Here is a 21851-nt window from a genome sequence, read left to right as displayed (position 1 = left end):
ACAGAGACACGTCTTACTGCTGATATATCTGCTCATCTCCTATATAAATGGCAGTCCTTCTGTCTGTTTGTCTGTCCGTCTGTAACCAATAAGCTCCTAGACCAGTGAACCGATCATGATGAAACTTTACACATATATGGAACTAACATTCAGCTCCAGGATGCACTAAGTGGCTCTCCATAAAAATGAAAATAAATATATGTTAAATATATAAATAAAATTTCTGTTAGAAAAATAAAATGGCTTTCGAATAGTGCACCGGCATATTAATCATAACAAAAGGCTTCATGGTTAAAAACGCTAGGGTTTTTTGAAATACAAAATGTTCGTATTCGTTGACTTTTTAAACACACATTCTCCTCCTGTTATTTGAATTCTCGAACTGCACGCGCACAGCAACAGCTAACTGCTGATCGATCTGCTCATGAAAGAGCCAGGCAAGCGGAGTCGGCTGCAGAGAGACAGACAGACAGACAGACAGACAGAGACACACACAGAGTCAGAGAGTCGCCTAACTGCAAATAGTGCGTCACACCGATGGGCGAGAGAAGCACAAAACTCACGGTCCAGCTTTCTAGGTCCGGGATTTGGCAGGACATCGACAGTTGCCACTGCTGCAAGAAACATTGAGTGGCTCAAGGCCGCCTTCAACTAAGACCTCTCTGAGGATTACGGCAGCATAAAGCCTTCTTTCCATAAATCTGAGGAATAAAAGAAGCCTTCCCAATTTTCTCCATACAACTAATGCCTCAGTCTAACTAGCGTGAGGAAAATAGGGCAAATTTCCAGGGTATTCCCGGGTACTTCAGCTAGTAACATCATATGTGTGAACCTTTTTGTTCCTCATGGACAGGCGGTCATGCGTATAAAGTTTTTGCGTCGATCTATTCAGCCACTTCAGAGAAGAAGATTTTGAAAGGTTAAAAAAAAATCCTTTTATATATAATATGGCTGCCGAATCACGTGACCGATGACGTCATGAAATTTTACTGTGGACCATTTTATCCCAAGATGACCCTCAAAAATATTCATACTAATCAAATGTGGCGTTCTATATATGCAATTATGACATAACGAGTGCACCGATGATGTCATTAAAAAAAAATCACACTCATTCCCCATGAGGAGTACTTGCTACGTGCCAAGTTTCAATCTTTTCCCTGGTGCGGTTTCAGAGATAGAGGTCCAAAGTTTTTTTTTTTTCCATTTTTCCAATATGGTTCCCACACCAATATGGCTTTCAGCAGCATCCATAATGGTGACTGCAGGGCCTTGAATCGAAAGACTTACCACATTCATATGGCCAAAAATATCCGTCAAATGAGCCAAGCCGTGAATGAATTCCTCCCTGTGAAACTGTTCCGAGAGTGGACTTTCCTTTTCTCTCAAAAAAAGTGAAACTTCTGCCCTAAGTTCCATCAAGCGCTTCAAGATTTGTCCTTTGGAAAGCCAGCGAACTTCTGTGTGGTAGAGAAGAACTTCATATTCTGCTTCCATTTTGTGACAAAACCTCTTGAAAACGCAATGATTCAGAACCCTGGCTCTGATGAAGGTCACGACTTTCATGGCAGTAGACAAGACTTCTTTCAGGATTGTTGGCAAAGTCTTTGATGCCAGTACATGCCGATGTAGAATACAGTGAGTCGCGATGACGTGAGGAGCTTCTTTCTTCACCTGAGCAGTAAAACCAGATGTGTTGCCAAGCATCATCGCAGGTGCTCCATCTGTGCACAGAGTACCCAAATTTTTCTTCCAGTTAAAGTTTTTTTGCCTGGCAAATAAATTTTTCAACATTTCTAAGATGTCAATGGCCTTTGTAGTTTCCAAAAGGGGCTCACAAAATAGAAATTCTTCTTTGATGGCATCAGCTTGCACATAACGGACTAAAACGAGGAGCTGGCTACACTGAGAGATGTCTACTTTCATCCAGTTGCATACTGAAGGGAAATTGCATTGCTGCCAATTCCTCCATGACCTGCTTCAAAATATTACAAGAAATATCAACTATTCTGGAATGTATGACATCATTTGGCAAAGACACTGCTTCAATTTTCTTCCTCGGCTCCAATCCACAAACCAGCTCGACCATGTCCAGGGCACATGGCTTTACTAAAGTCTCACCAATTGTGTGTGGCTTCTTTTGTTTGGCAATGTGATAAGCAACCTTGTCGAATGCTTCAAGACAAGGCTTTTGTGTTGGGGCAATTCCAAGTTTTGGCAAAGTTCTAACCTTTTCAAATCGAGCTTTCTTTGCACGAAAAAGATCCACACTGTCCGATGTATTTTCAGGATGGACAGACGTGAGGTGCTCCTTCAGCTTTTGTTGGCTTCATGCTTCCATTGGCAAGAACCTTGCCACACAAGAAACACTGTGGCTTTTGTGTCCCATCACGTTCAGTGATGTAAGTGAAACCAAATGATACGTAGGCTTCATCGTACTTCCTTTTCGTCGACATTTCCAACTTGAGCTAGGTCTGCAAAAAAGAAACAACAAAAAAAAAAAACACTGTGATGTAATTTATATGGAAAACAGTTACCTTTGAACAAAAATTAAATTAATAAGTTTAGGCCAGCTGTGTGTACGAAACATAATTGAGGAATGCTTTTCATTAAATGTCGGATCTGCTGGATCAACTGCTGGTCACACACAAAACAAACCAAAAACACATTTTTCGTGACTGTGTCAAAAGGTAACAACAATGCCATGCTCAAACGAATTGTACACGATATGTCAACATGAGCACACATTAAAATAGAGTCCCCTGGAAACATGAGACAACCTCACTGATTCTACTCCGAATTAATGATAATACCCGGGTATGGGGTCTGTAAATATCTTCGAATGGAAGGAAATGGAGAAAAACTTGGTACCCCAATATTTATATCCACTTTCACGCATTGTTTATCTCTTAAAATATGGATGAAAGATATACAATATATTGTAATGTAGAAAATAAATGCAGATAAAAAAACATGGCAAGCAGCAAGGAAAATCAGAGCCTGTGTGTGATACAGGTAGATGGAAAAATTATATTGATGGGTAATAATTGAATATACAGTATAATTGTATTGGAAAAAAAAAAAACACGGATCTGAAGATACTATAAAGTTTTAAACCTCACCAGTATATGAGAAGATTGCTGAGTCGTGACAAGCCGTGGAAAGTGAGAAATAAGCACTTAATTATGGAGTGGCACTGGGTGGCGGTCGTACAGACGACGATACCAAACTGTAAACACAAGGTGTAGCGGTCAGTGCTAAAATCTGGGGCAGGGTACATTTTCTTCAATTTCTATCGACGGGAACTATTCTCGAAGTCATAACTTGACGACGATGACGACTGTATGTTACCTGACTGTGTACATTCAGTAGCATCCCATTTCAACCTACCTTACAGATATACTAGTCTTCAGTAAGCAAGAATAAGTACATAGACATCCTGTACATAGACAAAAAATAAAACTTTTTATAAAAAGCTAGCGAAATTTAAAAAAAAATTTTTTTATGTGCCTGGTTCACGGACCCCCTGAAGCCCATCCACGGACCCCAAAGGTTAAGAACCCCTAGTCTAGATGCTCTGCACCGCTTCTCCACAAATTTTTGCACGATTTCCACAGGAATTAGAACTTAGAAAAGTGTTATGTTTTTGTGGGTTTGGATTATTGAGAAATCACAATAATGTTACTTTGCTTCACATTTTCTTGAACTGTCCTCTCCCAGCGCCTTCTCTTCATGTACAGCAATTTGTACATGGACAATCAAACCCGACCTATCGTCTGCAGAGCAAGGGATTGGACCTTGTGCTGAGGAAGAAGCCGCCAGGTTTTCTGCTGTCCTCAGCGCATTCTGTGGAGCGAGAATTCAGGTGAGCACACCAAATGGATCACATCAGGTCAGCAAGTACCTACTGTATCTCAAGGTTTGCTTGGAAATTTTACTCCGCTTGCTCATCATGCGGTCACTCGTACCACCATCTGCTCAGGGTCATGAAGGCTTTGGGCGAAGCTGGTGTACCAGTGCCTAAGATGGTGAAATTGTGTGAAGATTCCAGGTGAGAATTGACTCACAATAATGCTTTAAAGCATCTGTAATCGGAGTAAATGCTGTTCATTTTAACGGCTGAAGAATGTGATCACTCCCACACAACTCGTGTTTGAGAGGGATTGTTTGAGATGTTCGCTGATTGAGAATTCTCCAAGCGTTGAATGTTACACATCAAATCTGTACCTCCAAAACATTCAGGCATGCATGTTGGGCCCAGTTCGATCCTCCTATGCACATGTTCATGCTACATGATTACATCCATTATCCAGTGTTTATATAACTTTTCAATGTAGCCTCCTGCTTAATGACATCACAGGAAGTTTTTTTTTTTTCCCTAACATTTGTGCAAACATTTCCAATTCTCTTCCAAACAGCATTTTGGACACCCCATTTTATCTCATGGAGTATGTCCATGGCCACATTTTCAAGGACCCCTCATTGCCAGGCTTGTCTGCAGAGGTGAGGAGCGACATCTACCGGGCAGCTATCACCACGCTTTGTCAGATCCACAGTGTAGACTTGCGTGCCATTGGCTTAGAGGACTATGGAAAACCAGGTGAGGTATTCTTATGAATGTTAAACAAAGGAAGTATTTTTTTTTTTCAATACCGTTTCCACTCCAACCTCCCTCCCCACTCCACCACTGATACATACTTGAAAACGCTGAACTTTTCAAAAACTTTTTTTTTTCTGCCACCTCCATGAACCTTATCAAATGTATATATACTGTTACGTTTGTGTGTGTGTGTGTGCGTCCGTGCGTGCATGTTGGAGGAGGGGGGGTGTGGAGTAGATATTCCCATAGAGCAGATAGGAATGTATGAAGTAGCGTGGTCCATGTACGAGTAGCAAGCCGTCTCGATGTATAGGTAGGGAAACATTAGCTTAAGAATTGTCCTGTTTGCATGAACACCACAAAGCGGGTGGTGCGTGGTAATAGTTAGTCAGGGATTATGGTTAAGGAAATTGTGCGTATAACCTCGATGTCAACCTCTAGAGAGGGGTGCCGGGAGACTCAGCAAGAGAGCGAGGGGTGGAGTGATAGACTCTTCCCAAAGGGGTGGAGCATTGCTTGGGGAGAAAAGGAGGAGCCAATCTGGCAGTTGGAAGTCGGGGGATGAAAGAGTAAGTTTGAGGAGAACGCGGCTGGAAGTTTTGTGTGCGAGTCTTAGGTAGACTCAGGAGAAAGAGGTCTCTGAGGAGTTTTAAGGAGGTCATCCTGCCTGCTGCTTTGTCTTGTCGCCTGGAGCCCGTTTGTTGACCTGCCTGTGTCTCTTCATCTCCCCATCGTCCTGCTCATCGTCATCTTCGTCCCTCTTCATCGCCTGCTCGTCCCCGCTGCCGCCAGAGCTGAGTCCCCCGGTTTTTGTTCCCTTTCCCCCGTCGGTGACTGAGTCTGGTGTGTGGTGCCATATATTTTTTACTTATTCCCATTGTGCATAATTATTTATTGATTGCAGTCCCTTCCTTCCAACCCGCCGTCGTCTCCTCCGTCGTGATTACATCATCCCTGGTTCTGTTTATTGTTTGTGTTTCAGGAAATAAACCCGTTGGTTTTAAAAGCTTGTAAGGTTTTTGTGTGTCTCCTCACGACCCGTGCACACGTTATCCACCATTTAATTAGGAACGTCTCCTCAGGAGTTGAGCCGCTCGGGACTTCGCGGGACTTCAACCTCTCGCCATGACGAGCTCGACGTTAGTTGAGCCGTCAACACCACAATATATACATGTCTTTCTCATGCTTGTTTATTTATTTATTTATATTAATTTGAGATGTTTAAAAGTGACATTTGTGCAGCAGGGGTTGTTGGCCAAAGAAGTGCTCGGCATGTTGCACTGATCCCTGATGAACTGTTTATTAACATGCTTTATAATATTATTAATAATTGACCTTGCATGTTGATTTTTACAAATTGAAGTGCAATTGAAAAATTACAAGGGGCACAAGTTTGTTGCAATTAAAAAAAAAAAAAACTTATTACCTCCACCACCAAAGGTGAAGAAGGTTATGTTTTTTTCACCCCTTTATGTTGAGTGGTCGCGAGACTACCGTTATTCTCAGGTTTTCCGTCTGTATGTTTGTATGTAATGGACAGCTCTGGAGGCCAGATGAGTCAACCGATTTTGATGAAACTTGACTGGTAGGTTCATACCAGGATCTATTTGTATGGTATTTGAGCACCGTTGCTATGGATGCCACCGTTGCCTAGCAACGGGAGTTTGAAATTTTTGAAAAAAATCCGAATTTTTTTTTTTTTTTTAGAAAATCAAAAATCGCCTTCCACGCTTTTATGCGCACTATAATCCACCTCTTTGTCAAAAGTTTTCAGCCCTATCCGTCAAAAACTGTATGACTAGTATGCAATTATATTGCGACCACCCACGTCGCCTACCGGCTTGTCTGTTTGTTTCTCTTTGTGTACAAGATATCTCAAAAAGTTGTGGACTGGTTCGGTGTGTGACAAGGACGAACTGATTAGATTTTGGTGAAGATCCGGATCCGGATCCGACTACTGAAATTTTTTACGTGATTCTTTACCATTGAGAGATAGGACCAAAACCAATATATAGCACGATATCTCAAAAAGTGGGGGACGGATTCGGATGAAACTTAGTGGACATGTTGAGTGTGTGACAATGAAGAATTGATTTCATTTTGGTGAAGATCTGAATCCGGATCCGGATCCGACTACGAGAATTTTTAAAGTGATTCTTCACCATTGAGAGAGGGCTCAAAAAAACGATATAAAGCATGATATTTCAAAAATGCTTTTGGCCAGATGTGTTCTCGTGGATCAGGCATTACGGTGTGGAGGTATGCACACTACCGAGTGCCCTTCTAGTTTATAAATTTAAATGGTAAGGGCCATTTACATCAAGATTCTCCCCTCTCCATTTTTTTGCACCTTGAAAGGAAAGCAAAAGAAACTCTGGAATATATTGTACTGCTTTCTTTACCAGGTGATTATATCGGCAGACAGGTCCACACGTGGACAAAGCAGTACCGCAGCAGTGAGACACAGAGGATACCAGGCATGGAGCGGCTTATTGAATGGTTACCCACTCATCTTCCAAAGAACGTCACAACAACTTTAGTCCATGGAGACTACAGGTATTTGCTCCTTTTCTTTTCTTTTTTTCTTTGCAGGAGTGAGGCTCATGGAAGAGCAAGGTAGATTTGACAGTGGGATAAACATCAAGGGGACGAACGAACAGGAAAAGAGGAGAGAGAAGGGGAGGAAACACTGAAACTCGCAAGTGAGATGGTTTGATTAAGAAAGCTTAATTGCGGTAATAAAGATCATGGGGCAGAATTGGGGATGACGAGAGATGGTGGCGCACTGCTTGCTTCAAGCCAGAGCTTCGGCCAAATGAGGAAGATTTTAGAATTGGAAGCTGAAAATAACGTGTCAAAAGAATATTATTTTGAATAAAGTTTGATTTTGATAATGTTGTTTGGCTCTTGCACATGCATGTTCAACAAAGGTAAGCAGAATGCTCCATTCTTCCCCTCACCCACTATTCCCCTCACTCTTCCCTCCCTCCCCCCCCCCCACATGGAACTATGTGCATTCACACATGGAACTTTCTACTCATCATTCCACTTCTTCCGAGTACGGATTCCTCTTTTAAGTAAGCGTTGCTCTTTAGCTCTGCATGTTGTGAAATTTAATTTGTCAATTTCAATTTATTCGTATGCAGCCTGTGGCTGCTTGGCTGCATCATTTGCTGGGGGTGCAGTTGTGACGCTGATGCAATGCCCATCACCAGGAAGCTGGTACTCATTTTGCCGAACTGGGAAGAATGACAGGCTGAGTCGACCCACCTCGTGTTATTTCAACGGCCCGACAGGGTTTGAACTCAAGACCCTAAGATCTTAAAGCGGCCCCCTGAACCTTAAGTCCACACCAGGCCTTTTCATTTGTCAATGATCACTAAACTATCTCGTTGCTAATTCTCAATCATACAAACTGCTGTGCTTGCACCGAAATAAACTGACAAGGGATCTTTGGTATGATTATATTAACAACTTGCCAATTGACTTTATATATTGTTATGGTTCTAGGAACCGTATGCATACAAACAACACAGTTGTCCCGAAGTTAGTTTTGCCATTAGTATATGTGCAGATAGATCCCTCCCTTGTGTGTAGTGGGAAGACACTGGGGTGCCTTGCGGTGGGTTTTTAGTTCGGATTATAAATCATTTCTCCCCTTTTATTTTATTTCCCCCGTTGTTGGAGCCGCAGTACCTTCCTCTCGCTTGCTACTCTCGTTTGGGCTGGACAAGCGCTTAACCGCCTACTCGCCGAACCAGCGACTCGTTTTTAGAGGCAAAATCTTGCAGTAGTTCCTTCTTGGCGGGTCCTCACATGCGTGGAGTGGGCAGGTTTGCCAGCCTGGCCAAAACCTCGCCCAGAAAGGGTGGACCCCATGAAGGCCCTGTCCAATCGGGACGGACGACGACGTCCGCTTCTCCAAGGCCCCTCCCCACCCAGGGGGATCTATAACGTACGAAGCAATCATCAGAGGAGAGTTGAGTGCTTGGAGTTTGTGGAGTTCGTAGTTTGATTTGAGGGTTCGTTTTGTGGGGGTGGTTGAGTTGGTCGAAGGGTCTTGAGAAAGAAAGAAGGAAGGTCGTTGGTTCTTTGATGGTCGGAGAGTTCGGTGGGTTTGTTGGCGTTGTTGCAAAGTGTCAACCCACGTCTCGCCTCGAAGGCCCGCGTTCTCCACTCAAGCTCCTTCATGGACACTCACTCCACACGTACGATTGTGGCTGACCAACTCAACCTTTGTCAGGTGCCGCACCACGGAGCATTCTTGCCCCCGAAACTCAGGTACTGAGAACTGCGACCTCAACTCCCTCCCTTCCGCCCTCCGAAAGGTCCCCTTTTTAGGTCATCTCTATCATCTCAATAGAGATGACCTAATAAAGCCAGTCTCGAAGTCTGTCCGCCCGTCCGTCCGCAATCAAACCGAGTGGAGACAAATAGCCAATAGTGGAATGGATAGAGGTCGATGAGACATGCACAACGATATAACTTTCAAGGTCGTCTAAGGTCGAGGTCAATGTCACGAGGCTGTCAAAGTTGCGAAAATCGTCGATTTCAAATCGTATCTCCTCCCTCATTTATCGAGAGAGATCAAATGTTTATTAGTGATTCAGATACTATGGACTATTATCTAGAACAACACGAGCCATTTTTTTTTGAAATTTGCTCTCGTTCCGATTTTATAGCCCTTCAAACTTCGCTCTGATTCCCCGTATGGGCCGTTCATAAAGTACATACAAAAAAAAGTATTAACTTAAGAACCGGAACTCTCCGAGGCAAATATTACATTTGAACCTTTTGTCAGATTTAACTAAAACAATGGAACACAAGTTTATATGCACACTTACTTTCATTTATGACATTAACATTGTCTTGAATGACAATTTGTACTTTTATTTTCATAAATGACGTGCTGTGATATTAAAAGAAAAAGGTAAATTACAACGCTAGGGACTGCATCATCATGACTTGCAAACATCGGTTCATAAGGAACCGCTGGCTTTGCAAGCGATTAGCGATGTATGAGGGGGTGGGTGGTTTAAAGCCCGCGTACGGGCTGCGTACAGGGGTAGGTGGGTGGTACGACGGCTGCATACATACTTTACGAAAGTGGTGTCGGACTTCATGAAAGCGTTTCAGAAGATGAAGGTGAGCCTGTCGTCATCGCGAGGGGGAAAAATATCCCCGTTCACAGGAACATTTTCGACGTGATGTTGAATCCGTGGACGTCAATAATTGTTCCATATTACTGTATTACCGTAGTTAATAATTACTGATGCATTTGAGATAAATCTACAGTTCGTTGTAATCTTCAAGTATTGTGATGTGATGAGACGCATATGGGGGTGGGTGGGTGGTCACTAGCCTGCATACAGAGGGGGGTGGGTGGTTTTGAAACCCGGAAGTAGAGCGTACGTACTTTATGAACTGCCCCTATTCCAGTCTGGCACAGAGTTACTTTCGACCTCTGGCAGAGATGACCGGCACTCCCGCTCGGGGGTATTTTCTTTTAATGGGGTTTATTTTGTCTGAGTGTGTGGCGCCTGTCCTTTAAGTAAATTGTTTGATTTTTGAATATTGCAATTGTTGCTTGTATTAATCTCGCGTCAAGTCTGCTCTGTGTCTGCTTTTGTAAGTTGCTTGTAATTGTTGCACTACACCTCTCTTATCTTTCCCCTGCGTAACACACCAATAAACCTTTTTTCCTGTGCCACATGCTTTTCTTCGCTTTATTGTAAATAAATGATTGTAGAAATGTTCCCAGCTCGTCTTTGTCTTTTCCTCCATTGGTCCAGCATGGTTCGGATCTGAGTTTAGCCGGGTCCTTATTCCCGATAATCCTTTCCTTATAGCCAGTACGTCCTTGGCAGTGCTACTCGACTGCATCTGATCCGGAAAGGTAGTTTGTAGTTGGTGGAGTGATCGGGTTCGGGCAAGGTGTACCCTAACCCTAACAAATCGTGTTGCAATTGCCAACAGTATTCAGTGCAGTAACATGCTAGGAGCAATAGGCTATACCACATAGCCTTGGTGTGTAGTCGGCTATACCATCTCGGCTTGTGTAAGTACACTCTATGATGTTTGCACAATGACGAAATCGCTTCATGATGCATTTCTCAGAACGTATCCCCATCGGTAAGTGGTGCATGACTGTGTGTGTGTGTGTGTGTGTGTGTGTGTGTGTGTGTGTGTGTGTGTGTGTGTGTGTGTGTGTGTGTGTGTGTGTGTGTGTGTGTGTGTGTGTGTGTGTATATATATGTATATATATGTATATATATATATATATATATATATATATATATATATATATGTATATATATATATATATATATATATATATATATATATATATATATATATATATATATATATATATATATTGTTACGGTGGTGGAAATTCACAGAACACCATTCAGGTTCCCCGAAGATCAGTTATCTCGATAAGTACGTGTTCCAGGTTAGATTTCCCCACCGATGTATAACGGGTCTTGTCCGTGTGCCGTGCTGTGAATCTTTGAGTTAGCCGTTATTCTGTTCTATCTTTTATTTCAAACAAACATCATCTCCACAACCACGCCATCTCCACAAACACCGCCTAAGGAGCCACATTCTCCACGACCGTTACAAAAAGTAAGCTGCGAAAAAAAAACCTGATCACTCCTCGGATTGCGCCCGTGTGCCAGGTTGGGGCGGGTCCCTCAGAACGGGTAAACAAGAGTGACCGTTACAAAAAGTATGCTCCGAAGAAAAACCCGATCACTCCTAGGATTGCACCGGCGCGCCAGGAAGGGGGTGGGGGAGCACATCGGAGGGAATAAAAGGATGCGTTGGAATGCCGAAAAAAAAGAAGAGAATTCTCGCCTGCCACGCGGGAGGTTCGTGGTGGTTCGTTGGTGGTTCGGTGGTGGTTAGTGGTGGTTCGTTGGTCGCCAGTTGTCGTGGAGCAGCCAGTTGGAGTTGTGGAGTCTTTAGAGCAGCCAGTGGAGTCTGAAGTGGAGAGTCGGCCGCGTCTCCAGGCCCGACCAACCAAGCCGCCATTCAAGCCGCTCGCCTGGCTGCTCGAGCCGCAAAACTGCTCAAGCGACTGGCGCATTGGCAGCGTATCAGACCGAACCGAAGACCACCGAGTCGCCACCAAGGGGCGGCCAGGTAACCGGCCCGGCCTCTCGGAGCCCTTCGGTCATCCCAGCTCTGGGTAATATTAAAGGCTTACAAGCCCGTGTCTTTTCTTTCTTGGGGTTTTGTATGAAAGTCTGTGGTGCCTTGTCTCTAAGTAGAATTGTGATTAAGTACGTGCTTGTACATTGTCGTATAGAACTCGGCTGTAGGCTTTTTGCTCGTGTCTTGTCCCCAACCCCCATTGACTGCTTACGTGCCGAGTGTAAAAATAAATGCCCATTGTTTAAACGTTCAACTTCTCGTTGCGTCCCTTTCCTGTATTGACTGTCATGGCACGTATCGGGAATTAACTGGCTATTAAGGCCGATTAAAAGTGATTACTTAGTCCGACGGGATTTGGCGATTTAAAACCGCTCGGCTTCACACACGGAACGAGCATGCTTAAGCGGCTCGTTTTCGTACAGGTCCCGTCGAGGTATAAACTCTCTGTGTTTCTGTCCGCGCGAATAGTTAGGTATATCGACAATTCGGCGATTGACCCTCTAGCGTGTGGACAGAATAATTCACTAGTTTATGATGCGTTAAGGCATCCTTGGCTGGATTCCGGGGTTGGTCCAGAAAGCCACAGCTGGATTGCAGCCTTCGGTGGGCGCGCGACCGCGATTTGGCTAAAACGGTCGTCCGCACGTCGAACGCAGTGGAAATCAATAACAATATATACATATGTATGTATGTGTGTGTATATATATATATATATATATATATATATATATATATATATATATATATATATATATATATATATATATATATATATATATATATATATATATATATATATATATATACGGGGCCACTCCTTAGTTGCTCTGGCTGTGTGTTTCGGGTCGTTGTCATGCTGGAAGACCCAGCCACGCCCCATCTTCAAAGCTCTTGTTGAGCGAAGGAGGTTGTTGGCCAAGATCTCGCGATACATGGCCCCATCCGTCCTCCCCTCAATATGGTGCAGTCGTCCTGTCCCCTTTGCAGAAAAGCATCCCCAAAGAATGGTGTTTCCACCACCTCCATGCTTCACGGTTGGGATGGTGTTCTTGGGGTTGTACTCATCCTTCTTCTTCCTCAAAACACGGCGAGTGGAGTTTAAACCAAAAAGCTCTATTTTGGTCTCATCAGACCACGTGACCTTCTCCCATTCCTCCTCTGGATCATCCAGATGGTCATTGGCAAACTTCAGACGGGCCTGGACATGCGCTGGCTTGAGCAGAGGGACCTTGCGTGCGCTGCAGGATTTTAATCCATGACGGTGTAGTGTTACTTATGGTTTTCTTTGATACTGTGGTCCCAGCTCTCTTCAGGTCATTGACCAGGTCCTGCCGTGTAGTTCTAGGCTGATCCCTCACCTTTCTCATGATCATTGAGACTCCACGAGGTGAGATCTTGCATGGAGCCCCAGACCTAGGGAGATTGACTGTTATCTTGAACTTCTTCCATTTTATAATAATTGTGCCAACAGTTGTTGCCTTCTCACCAAGCTGCTTGCCTATTGTCCTGTTGCCCATCCTAGCCTTGTGCAAGTCTACAATTTTGTCCCTGATGTCCTCAGACAGCTCTCTGGTCTTGCCCATTGTTGAGAGGTTGGAGTCTGATTGAGTGTGGACAGCTGTCTTTTATGCAGATAATGAGTTCAAACAGGAGCAGTTAATACAGGTAATGAGTGGAGAATGGGAGGGCTTCTTAAAGACAAAACTAACAGGTCTGTGAGAGCCGGAATTCTTACTGGTTGGTCGGTGATCAAATACTTATTTCATGCAATAAAATGCAAATTAATTATTTAAAAATCATACAATGTGATTTTCAGGATTTTTGTTTTAGATTCCATCTTTCACAGTTGAAGTGTACCTATGATAAAAATTACAGACCTCTACGTGCTTTGTAAGTGGGAAAACCTGCAAAATCGGCAGTGTATCAAATGCTTGTTCTCCCCACTGTAGGTCCTTAGATCAGGTTTGCCGATAAGTTTGTGTTCAGATAGATTTCCCCACCGTTGTCTAATGGGAATTATTCGTGTGATCCGGGCTGTGATCTTTGAGATAGTGTTTTTCTTTTACTATCGTTATTTTGGACCAACCACCAACCACCCTCTCCGCAACGCCAACCGCCAACCACCCTCTCCGCAACGCCAACCGCCAACCACCCTCTCCGCAACGCCAACCGCCAACCACCCTCTCCGCAACGCCAACCGCCAACCACCCTCTCCGCAACGCCAACCGCCAACCACCCTCTCCGCAACGCCAACTGCCAACCACCCTCTCCGCAACGCCAACCGCCAACCACCCTCTCCGCAACGCCAGCCGCCAACAACCTTCTCCACCACGCCAACCACCAACAACCTTCTCCACCATGCCAACCACCAACCACCTTCTCCACCACACCAACCACCTTCTCCACTATGCCAACCACCCACCACCCTCTCCACAACCGCCTTCACAACAACGACATCTTCTCACCATCTCCTAAACCACATCTCCCCCAATAGATCAACACGAACAACATCGCTTCACCTTCAACTCCGCGGGCGCCACCATCTTTGCGCCGGCAACGGTGAGATCGCTGCACACAAACGCGGTGGTTTCCTTGTTCTCAGCGTTGGTTATTTCTACCACGTCTGCTCTCCCTTCAGCGTTGATGATTTCTGCCACGTCCGCTCGCTCCAAGCTTCGCCTCGGAATTCGGATCAGGAGATCGAGAAGGGCGGAGCCAGTGGAGGTCAGAGGTGAGGGATCGAGGGGAAGATCTCGTCTCTCAGGCCCTATAAAAGGGCGAGCGGAGCGCCAGTTCGCAGTCAGTCTGGAGAGGTCGAGGAGCCACATGGAAGTCTGGAGCCTGAAGCCTGCAGTCGGTCGAGAAGCTGAGGAGAGCGGAGGAGGCGCAAACTGGGAGCGTGGCTAAGCCTGCTATGCCGTGCGGAGCTGCGCGTTCGTGTGCGGAACATGAAGGGAGCCGGAGAGAGCTCGCCAGCCAGCGCCAGACGGTCCGAGGTGATCGGGCTTCGGGACAGTCCGAGCAGCGCGAGGGATGGACGGGTTCTTACAGAGCATCAACTCTAAGAGAGCTCGCCATCCAGCGCCATACGGTCCGAGGTGATCGGGCTTCGGGACAGTCCGAGCAGCGCGAGGGATGGACGGGTTCTTACAGAGCATCAACTCTAAGAGAGCTCGCCAGCCAGCGCCATACGGTCCGAGGTGATCGGGCTTCGGGACAGTCCGAGCAGCGCGAGGGACGGACGGATTCTTACAGAGCATCAACTCTAAGACAGCAAAGACCCGTTCGTTCCTCTCAGGCGTTGCCGGCTGGGGCCTGAATCACCCGGCCGCTTGGCGAGGCCTGGGCCTAACTGCGGCTACGCTAGCTGCCGTGGGGACGGGACGTCGCGGGATGCCCCAGCGAATCACCACCAGGGGAAGGTAACCTGCGCGGTCTCGTGGAGCTCCTTCGGTCCGCCAAGTTCCACGTTATAAAGACCCCGAGAGGTCCAGTCTACCCCATTGTCTTTGAGGGGGTTTTTCCTTGCTTTTCTTTGTGTGAAAGTTGTGGCGCCGAGTCCGTCAAGTAAAACTGTATAAGTGACTGTACATAATAAATATACGGTCGTAGCGCTTTATCTTGCTCGCGTCTTGTCCCTGCCCCCATCCATTGCATAACTGCATGTGTGTTTTGCATTCATTGCTTGACTGCTTATGTGCTTATGTGTTGTTTGGAAATAAATGTGCTTGTTTGAATGTTGACCTGTTCGTTGCGTCATTTTCCCTCCATTGAACTGCCGTATTGCATTTCGGAATAATAGAGGGGTTTTTAATAGCCGATTATAGAATCGGGTTCAGCGAGGCCTCGCGATCATACCCCGCTCGGTTATCCCAAAATGGAGCGAGCTGCGTAAGCAGCTCGTGTCCAGGCAGGCCTTGCTGAGGTGCAATCTCTCGGTAATCTACCCGCGTGAATAATTAGGTCAATCGATTATTTGGCGATCGGACCCTGTAGCGCGGATAGAGTGCGGACAAGGTTGTGGTGTGCTTGGAGTACACCCGTGACTGTTTTTTGGTGTTGTTCCGGAAAGTCACGACTGAATTGTTCGTCCGGTGGGCGAACGGCCGCGATTCGGCTAAAAGCGGCTGTCCGCACGCCGGCAGGCGAGAATTCACAACAATATATATGTGTGTGTGTATATATATATATATATATATATATATATATATATATATATATATATATATATATATATATATACATATATATATATATATATATATAATAATTAATTGGAACCTTAGTCTGTACAGAGAGTGTCAGTGCTGCCGAAGCAGTTTCCTGGGCTATTGGGCATAATCCTGGATGGGTCGCCACTCTGACGCAGGATACTCGAATGGTTCAATTATCCCAGCAAGCTGGTACTCGATTTGCTGACCTCGGAAGGATGACAGGCTGAGTCAACCCCCTGGTGTATTAATTCAGCGGCTAACGGGGCTTGAACTCAGGACCCTAGGATCCCAAGCCGCCACCGTAACCACGAAGCCAACACCATGCTTATATATATATGTATATATGTATATATATATATATATATATATATGTATATATGTATATATGTATATATATAGATATATATATATATATATATATATATATATATATATATACATATATATGTGTATATGTATATATATATATACATTTTCATACACACATACAGGGTGTCCCAAAAAATTGTACTCACATTTTGGCTCCTCAAACTCATTGAATTTTTCATTTATTTTCAGATCAAATTGACCATAATAACGGCAGAAGTACGACTAGGTTTTGAAGAAAGAAAATTTATCATAAAGTGCTACTGGAAGCACAAAAACATCATGGAAGTGCAAAGACAATTTAGAAGACATTTTCACAAAGATCCACCAACGCGACGCACCATTGCTCGCATCCGAGATAAGTTTGAAACAGATGGAATTGTGCATGACATCCATAAGGAGCGTTCAGGAAGACCACGGTCATCAACCATCCCCGCAAAGGAAAATCAATTGCTGGAAACCCTCCACCGATCCCCACGGAAATCTGTACGACAAATGGCTCGTGAGATAGGAATCCCAAAATCAAGCGTCCATCGCATTTTTAAGCGAATTAATTGTAAAAGTTACATTCCAAAATTAATCCACGCTCTAAATGAAGAGGATCCTGACCGGAGAGCTGAATTTTGTGAGTGGTACCTGGGCAAATGCGAAGAAGATGCAGCATTTCCATCCAAAATTGTTTGGAGCGATGAGGCCAGCTTCAAGTTAAATGGCTCAATTAACCGACACAATTGCACCAACTGGGCTCCTGAATATTCGCATGTTACTATGGAACACCATTTAAACGTACCAGGGGTTACTGTGTGGTATGAGATATCAGCATTGGGCATCCTCGGGCCATTCTTTTTTGACCAAACTGTCACTGGGGATGTTTACTTAAACTTGCTGCAGGAATCCGTCGGTCCACATGTCGAAGAGATATTTGGTGATGAAGAGATTTACTTTCAGCAAGATGGAGCACCTCCCCACTACCACCGTGATGTAAGGGCCCATCTCGAAGCAACTTTTCCGAGCAGATGGATTGGGCGAAGAGGTAGTGTTGAATTCCCTGCACGTTCCCCAGACCTCACTCCAATGGACTTCAATGTCTTGCAGTTCCAAATGAAATGATTCGTAACGCTGTTGAGTCCATTGGTCTGCGTTGTCGGCTGTGTTTGGAACGTGATGGTCGTCAGTTTGAACATTTGTAAACATGCATTTATCCATTTATACATTTAACCATTAATCTTGTTTCTAAATCGATAAACAACACATTTATTAATTATCATTGAAAGAGTGAGTACATTTTTTTTGGGACAACATATATATATATATATATATATATATATATATATATATTTATATATATATATATATATATATATATATATACATACATATACATATACATATATACTGAAACGCAAAAGAAACTTACCACCTTTTAAACCTTCAAATATCAACAATAACACTGCGTGTAGTAAATGTGTGAACTTATTTGTGGACAATAGTGTCCTTACTGTCAGACAAAACGGTCACGGATGGTCACTTGAACCTTCAATGGTCACTTCATAGCACAGCTGTTTAACAGCCGTTTTGACTGTCAGTGATTAGCCAAGGGGTACGGGATGATTTTAATGAGCTGCACGTGATGTCTTGATATTGGCTTTAAAAAGGCCAGTGCAAAATGGGTATTTCAATCAACATGCCACGATTGTCAAGGGATCACCAGCAGTGTGCAAGGCGGATTGAGCTACCGTGAGATGGCACGTTGCCTTGGCCGTTCACACCAGACGATATCGGCCCTGGTGGACAGAGACACCCTACACAACTCTGCAGATGACAGACCTCGATCAGGGAGGCCAAGAGTCACCACTGCAAGGCAGGACAAGCAGATGGTCCTAAGTCAGATGGCTTCAGACATTGAGGACTGAGTGGGACAGAATCCAGCAGCAATCCATCCAAAGACTGGTAGGCAGTATGCGCCGACGATGCACTGCCTGTATCCAAAACAATGGTGGCCACACACGCGATTGAAAGGGGACTGACATTGCACCCTGTGCTGTTCTGTACTGTAGAACAAACTTATGAGATGGTGTATCTTGGTCAAAAACTTGACATGTCATCAATAAAATGCCAATTTTTAAATTAGCAATTGTTGGTTTGTTTTATTTTGAACTGTTACAATTTTATTACATTTCAAACAAGTGGTAAGTTTCTTTTGCGTTTCAGTATATATGTATATATATATATATATATATATATATATATATATATATATATATATATATATATATGTATGTATGTATGTGTATGTGTATATATATATATATATATATATATATATATATATATATATATATATATATATATATGTATGTATGTATGTGTATGTGTATATATATATATATATATATATATATATATATATATATATATATATATATATATATATATATATATATACATATATATATATATATATATATATATATATACATATGAGGCCCCACGAAGAGGAATGATGTAAGCGACATTTTTTAATTATATGATGATCATAGGGTGAGGGTTAAAATAGTGCTATATGGCATTAACTCCAAAATGGCCGATGTGTCCCTCATATCACTCTTCGTGGCGCCTCATATTTATATTTATATATATAATATATATGTATATGTGTGTATATATATATATATATATGTATATATATATGTATATATATATATATATATATATATATATATATATATATATATATATTGTTGCAGAAATGGCCTTTAGTGTGTTATTAAATATAGGATTTGCCCAGATCCCCCATTAAATGCATCTTTAGCCAGGTTGTTCAGTAATTGGACGTTACATGTGTGGCGGGAGGTGTAGGAGGCTATTCATTTGTTCGTGCAGTGGTGGTGTACCGAGAGGTTCTTCTTCTTCGTACCCCTCTCCGAACGAGTCTCCGCCCAGTAATCTGGGAGGAGCAGTCGGCTTCGAGAGAGCGAGTGCCGGGAAGGCGAAGGTGGGACTGAGAGCGTCGAGGTGGTGCGATCGGCTCTACAGGGGACGGCTGTGTCTGTTTTGCGATCGGTTTTCGTGAGGAGCGAGCCGAAAGAAAGGCAGGGAAGAGACTGTATGAGGTCTGTCTGCCATCTGCTGAGGGAGTAACTGAACCTGAGGGTCGAGTCGGCGATCTGCCGAGGGAGTAACTGAGCCTGAGTGTCGAGTGAGGATTCTGCTGTGTAGAAACGACTAGTGGGTGGCTGCAATCTGCGTCGAGAGGAACTGGCTGCTGTGTGAGTCCGCGATCGACTTTATGAGGAGGTCATCGACAGGTTCAACCTGCGTCTAACCATGGAGCCTCTGTCCTTACTCATCTCACAGCTCGACACGTTTGTCCATCTGCCTGCGGAGCCCAATACCTCGATTTGGCCTTCTCTGGTGAACAGGCCAGGCCCGGACTTGTATACTGGACCTTGTGAAAAGCCAGCTGGAGCATACCATAGAATCATAGATCTTTCATCTTGGGCCATCGACCTCGCGGGGTCTGGACGCACCGAGGCTGCGTGCGCAAGCGGTGCCGGGACAATAAAAAGGACGATGCCGCCATCTTGCCATGCGGCATGCTCAAGGCGGGTGCTCGAATCCGTTGACACCGGCTTGTCACGAGCCGCATTCGGGCCTTTGACACTTTTCCTCTCGTCCATGAAGCATCACCAAGTACTCTGTGTCTTGTCTGCATGCTGTCCGTGTCCTGTCTGCATGTTGTCTAAGGTTTATCTCGCTAGGGATCCCTTCGAAACCCGTAATCCGTAGCTCCCTAGTTAAGAACGGGTTATAGATTAATTATAACATTGTCGTGAATGCTTTGCTTGTGTTGTGTTCCCCGATGTGTCCCCAATAAACCTGGCTGAGTTATACGAGATTTACCGCCTTGAATTTATTCCTGCCGCGCCAAGGAACGATCCGCTCAATTTGGATATAAAACCAAAATGATTACGGACTGGTGGACTCCGCTCGGTCTCTGACAAAACCAGTCTGTAACCGGGTCTATTCCCCCAGCTGGCAAGGCACAGGTGTATTTGGTATCGTAACCTGAGAATTGTGCCAAAACAGCCGGCGTTATAACCCCGGAGACAGTGGTGCTGTTAAGTGACGCCGAATCTTCAACATTTGGCTGTCAAGAGTAGAGTGTGATTGACATCACTCGTCCGAATCCTTAACACTGGGGTCAAGAGTCGGGTGCGAATCCCGCTACCGCTGAATCTATAACAATATATATATATATATATATATATATATATATATATGTATGTATATGTATGTGTGCATGGCTCACAAAGTGGGTACACGTACTGTTACACAAAGGGCAAAAAAAAAGTTTCGGGAAACATGAAATGCAACCCATTATGTTAATCTGCATGTATTCAAATAGCTAAATCTAAATTTTTAGACCTGCAGCACGTCCGGTTTTAAAGTTACCACTGAATATATACAAGACTGTAAATACACGTTCGAATTTCGAGCTTGGCGTCAGCGTTATGTACGGAATCGGATGAAAACAACAACGTAAATATTATATTTTGGGATAAGAAACAGATAATTTTTACTCTGCCTTTTTAAACAGGCTCAGTATGTGACAGGAAAAAGAAAAAAACAACACATTTTGAGAGAGTCCGATGTTATAAATTACGAAGAAAACACAGACGAGTTAAGTAGCAAAGAAAGCCACACTTGTAAGCGAAAAATAACGTTAAAATCGAATCTATTTCTTTCGAACTTTTGAAAATAATCACTTTAAACATGAAAAGAAAAACATAATTCTTACCTCTCGGATCCTCACGAAGCACCAAAAAAATTCTAGAGTTGGTTAAAATGAAGAATTATCAGACAGATGCGAGTCACCTCATTCGGCTCGGCGTCCTCACGCTGGATTCGTACGTTACGGCTCTCGCAAAGACACGGACATGAAGACAAATGCTGCGCTCGACGGCGAATGGAAATGTGCTGACACGCTTGCAAGTGCCTATTATATCCATCAATCGGGGAAGTTTGCAAGACGGCAAGATTTTCTAATGCTAGCGTTATTTGCGTCCGACGAGAGATGATGATTCGTACATAATGGGACTGACACAAAAATCAAGACGGGATTACTTGCGGTCTGAATTTTATTTTTATGATCACAATTTTGATCTATATTTTTCTGCCGTTAGACTCCAAGAAACGTTAACGTCCCAAAAATCACCTCGGGATTTAGAAATTAAATAACATTTCTGTTTTTTAATAATTTGTTTTTCTTTTCTTTTCAAAATTTGGATTAACATTTGGAAATTACCCATGGAAAAATTCAGAACTGAACAAAGAACCAAAATCGTGGAATTTTATTTTAAATTTCATCGATCAATTATTCTTACCCAAAGGTCATGGACACCAAATAATTTCGTGAAATTCAGAAATTTTTTGGCAATCACGTTCTCCTGATTTGACGCCTTCCGGTTATTTTCTTCGGGGTTACCTAAAGGAGCGTGTATACATCAATA

At 43.7% G+C, this 21851-nt stretch overlaps 1 protein-coding gene across 6 annotated transcripts in view; it reads left to right on the top strand.

Moving 5' to 3' along the window:
* The window catches only part of ACAD10 (acyl-CoA dehydrogenase family member 10), a 78189-nt gene that overhangs the window by 6763 nt on the left and 49575 nt on the right, over window positions 1-21851 (top strand). For all 6 annotated transcript variants that reach the window (XM_085879042.1, XM_085879039.1, XM_085879040.1 and 3 more), the window contains exons 3-6: window positions 3721-3865; window positions 3983-4051; window positions 4419-4600; window positions 7006-7156. In XM_085879042.1, coding sequence (XP_085735168.1) covers window positions 3721-3865; window positions 3983-4051; window positions 4419-4600; window positions 7006-7156 — 547 coding nt within the window. The remainder of the gene's footprint in view (window positions 1-3720; window positions 3866-3982; window positions 4052-4418; window positions 4601-7005; window positions 7157-21851) is intronic.

The sequence above is a fragment of the Eptatretus burgeri genome, chromosome 4 (genome assembly GCF_056783735.1).
Source record: "Eptatretus burgeri isolate ZD-2024b chromosome 4, Ebu_testis_v1, whole genome shotgun sequence".
Taxonomy (NCBI): Eukaryota; Metazoa; Chordata; class Myxini; order Myxiniformes; family Myxinidae; genus Eptatretus; species Eptatretus burgeri.
Note: the sequence above shows the minus strand (reverse complement) of the source record. Positions and strands in the feature narration are given on the sequence as shown.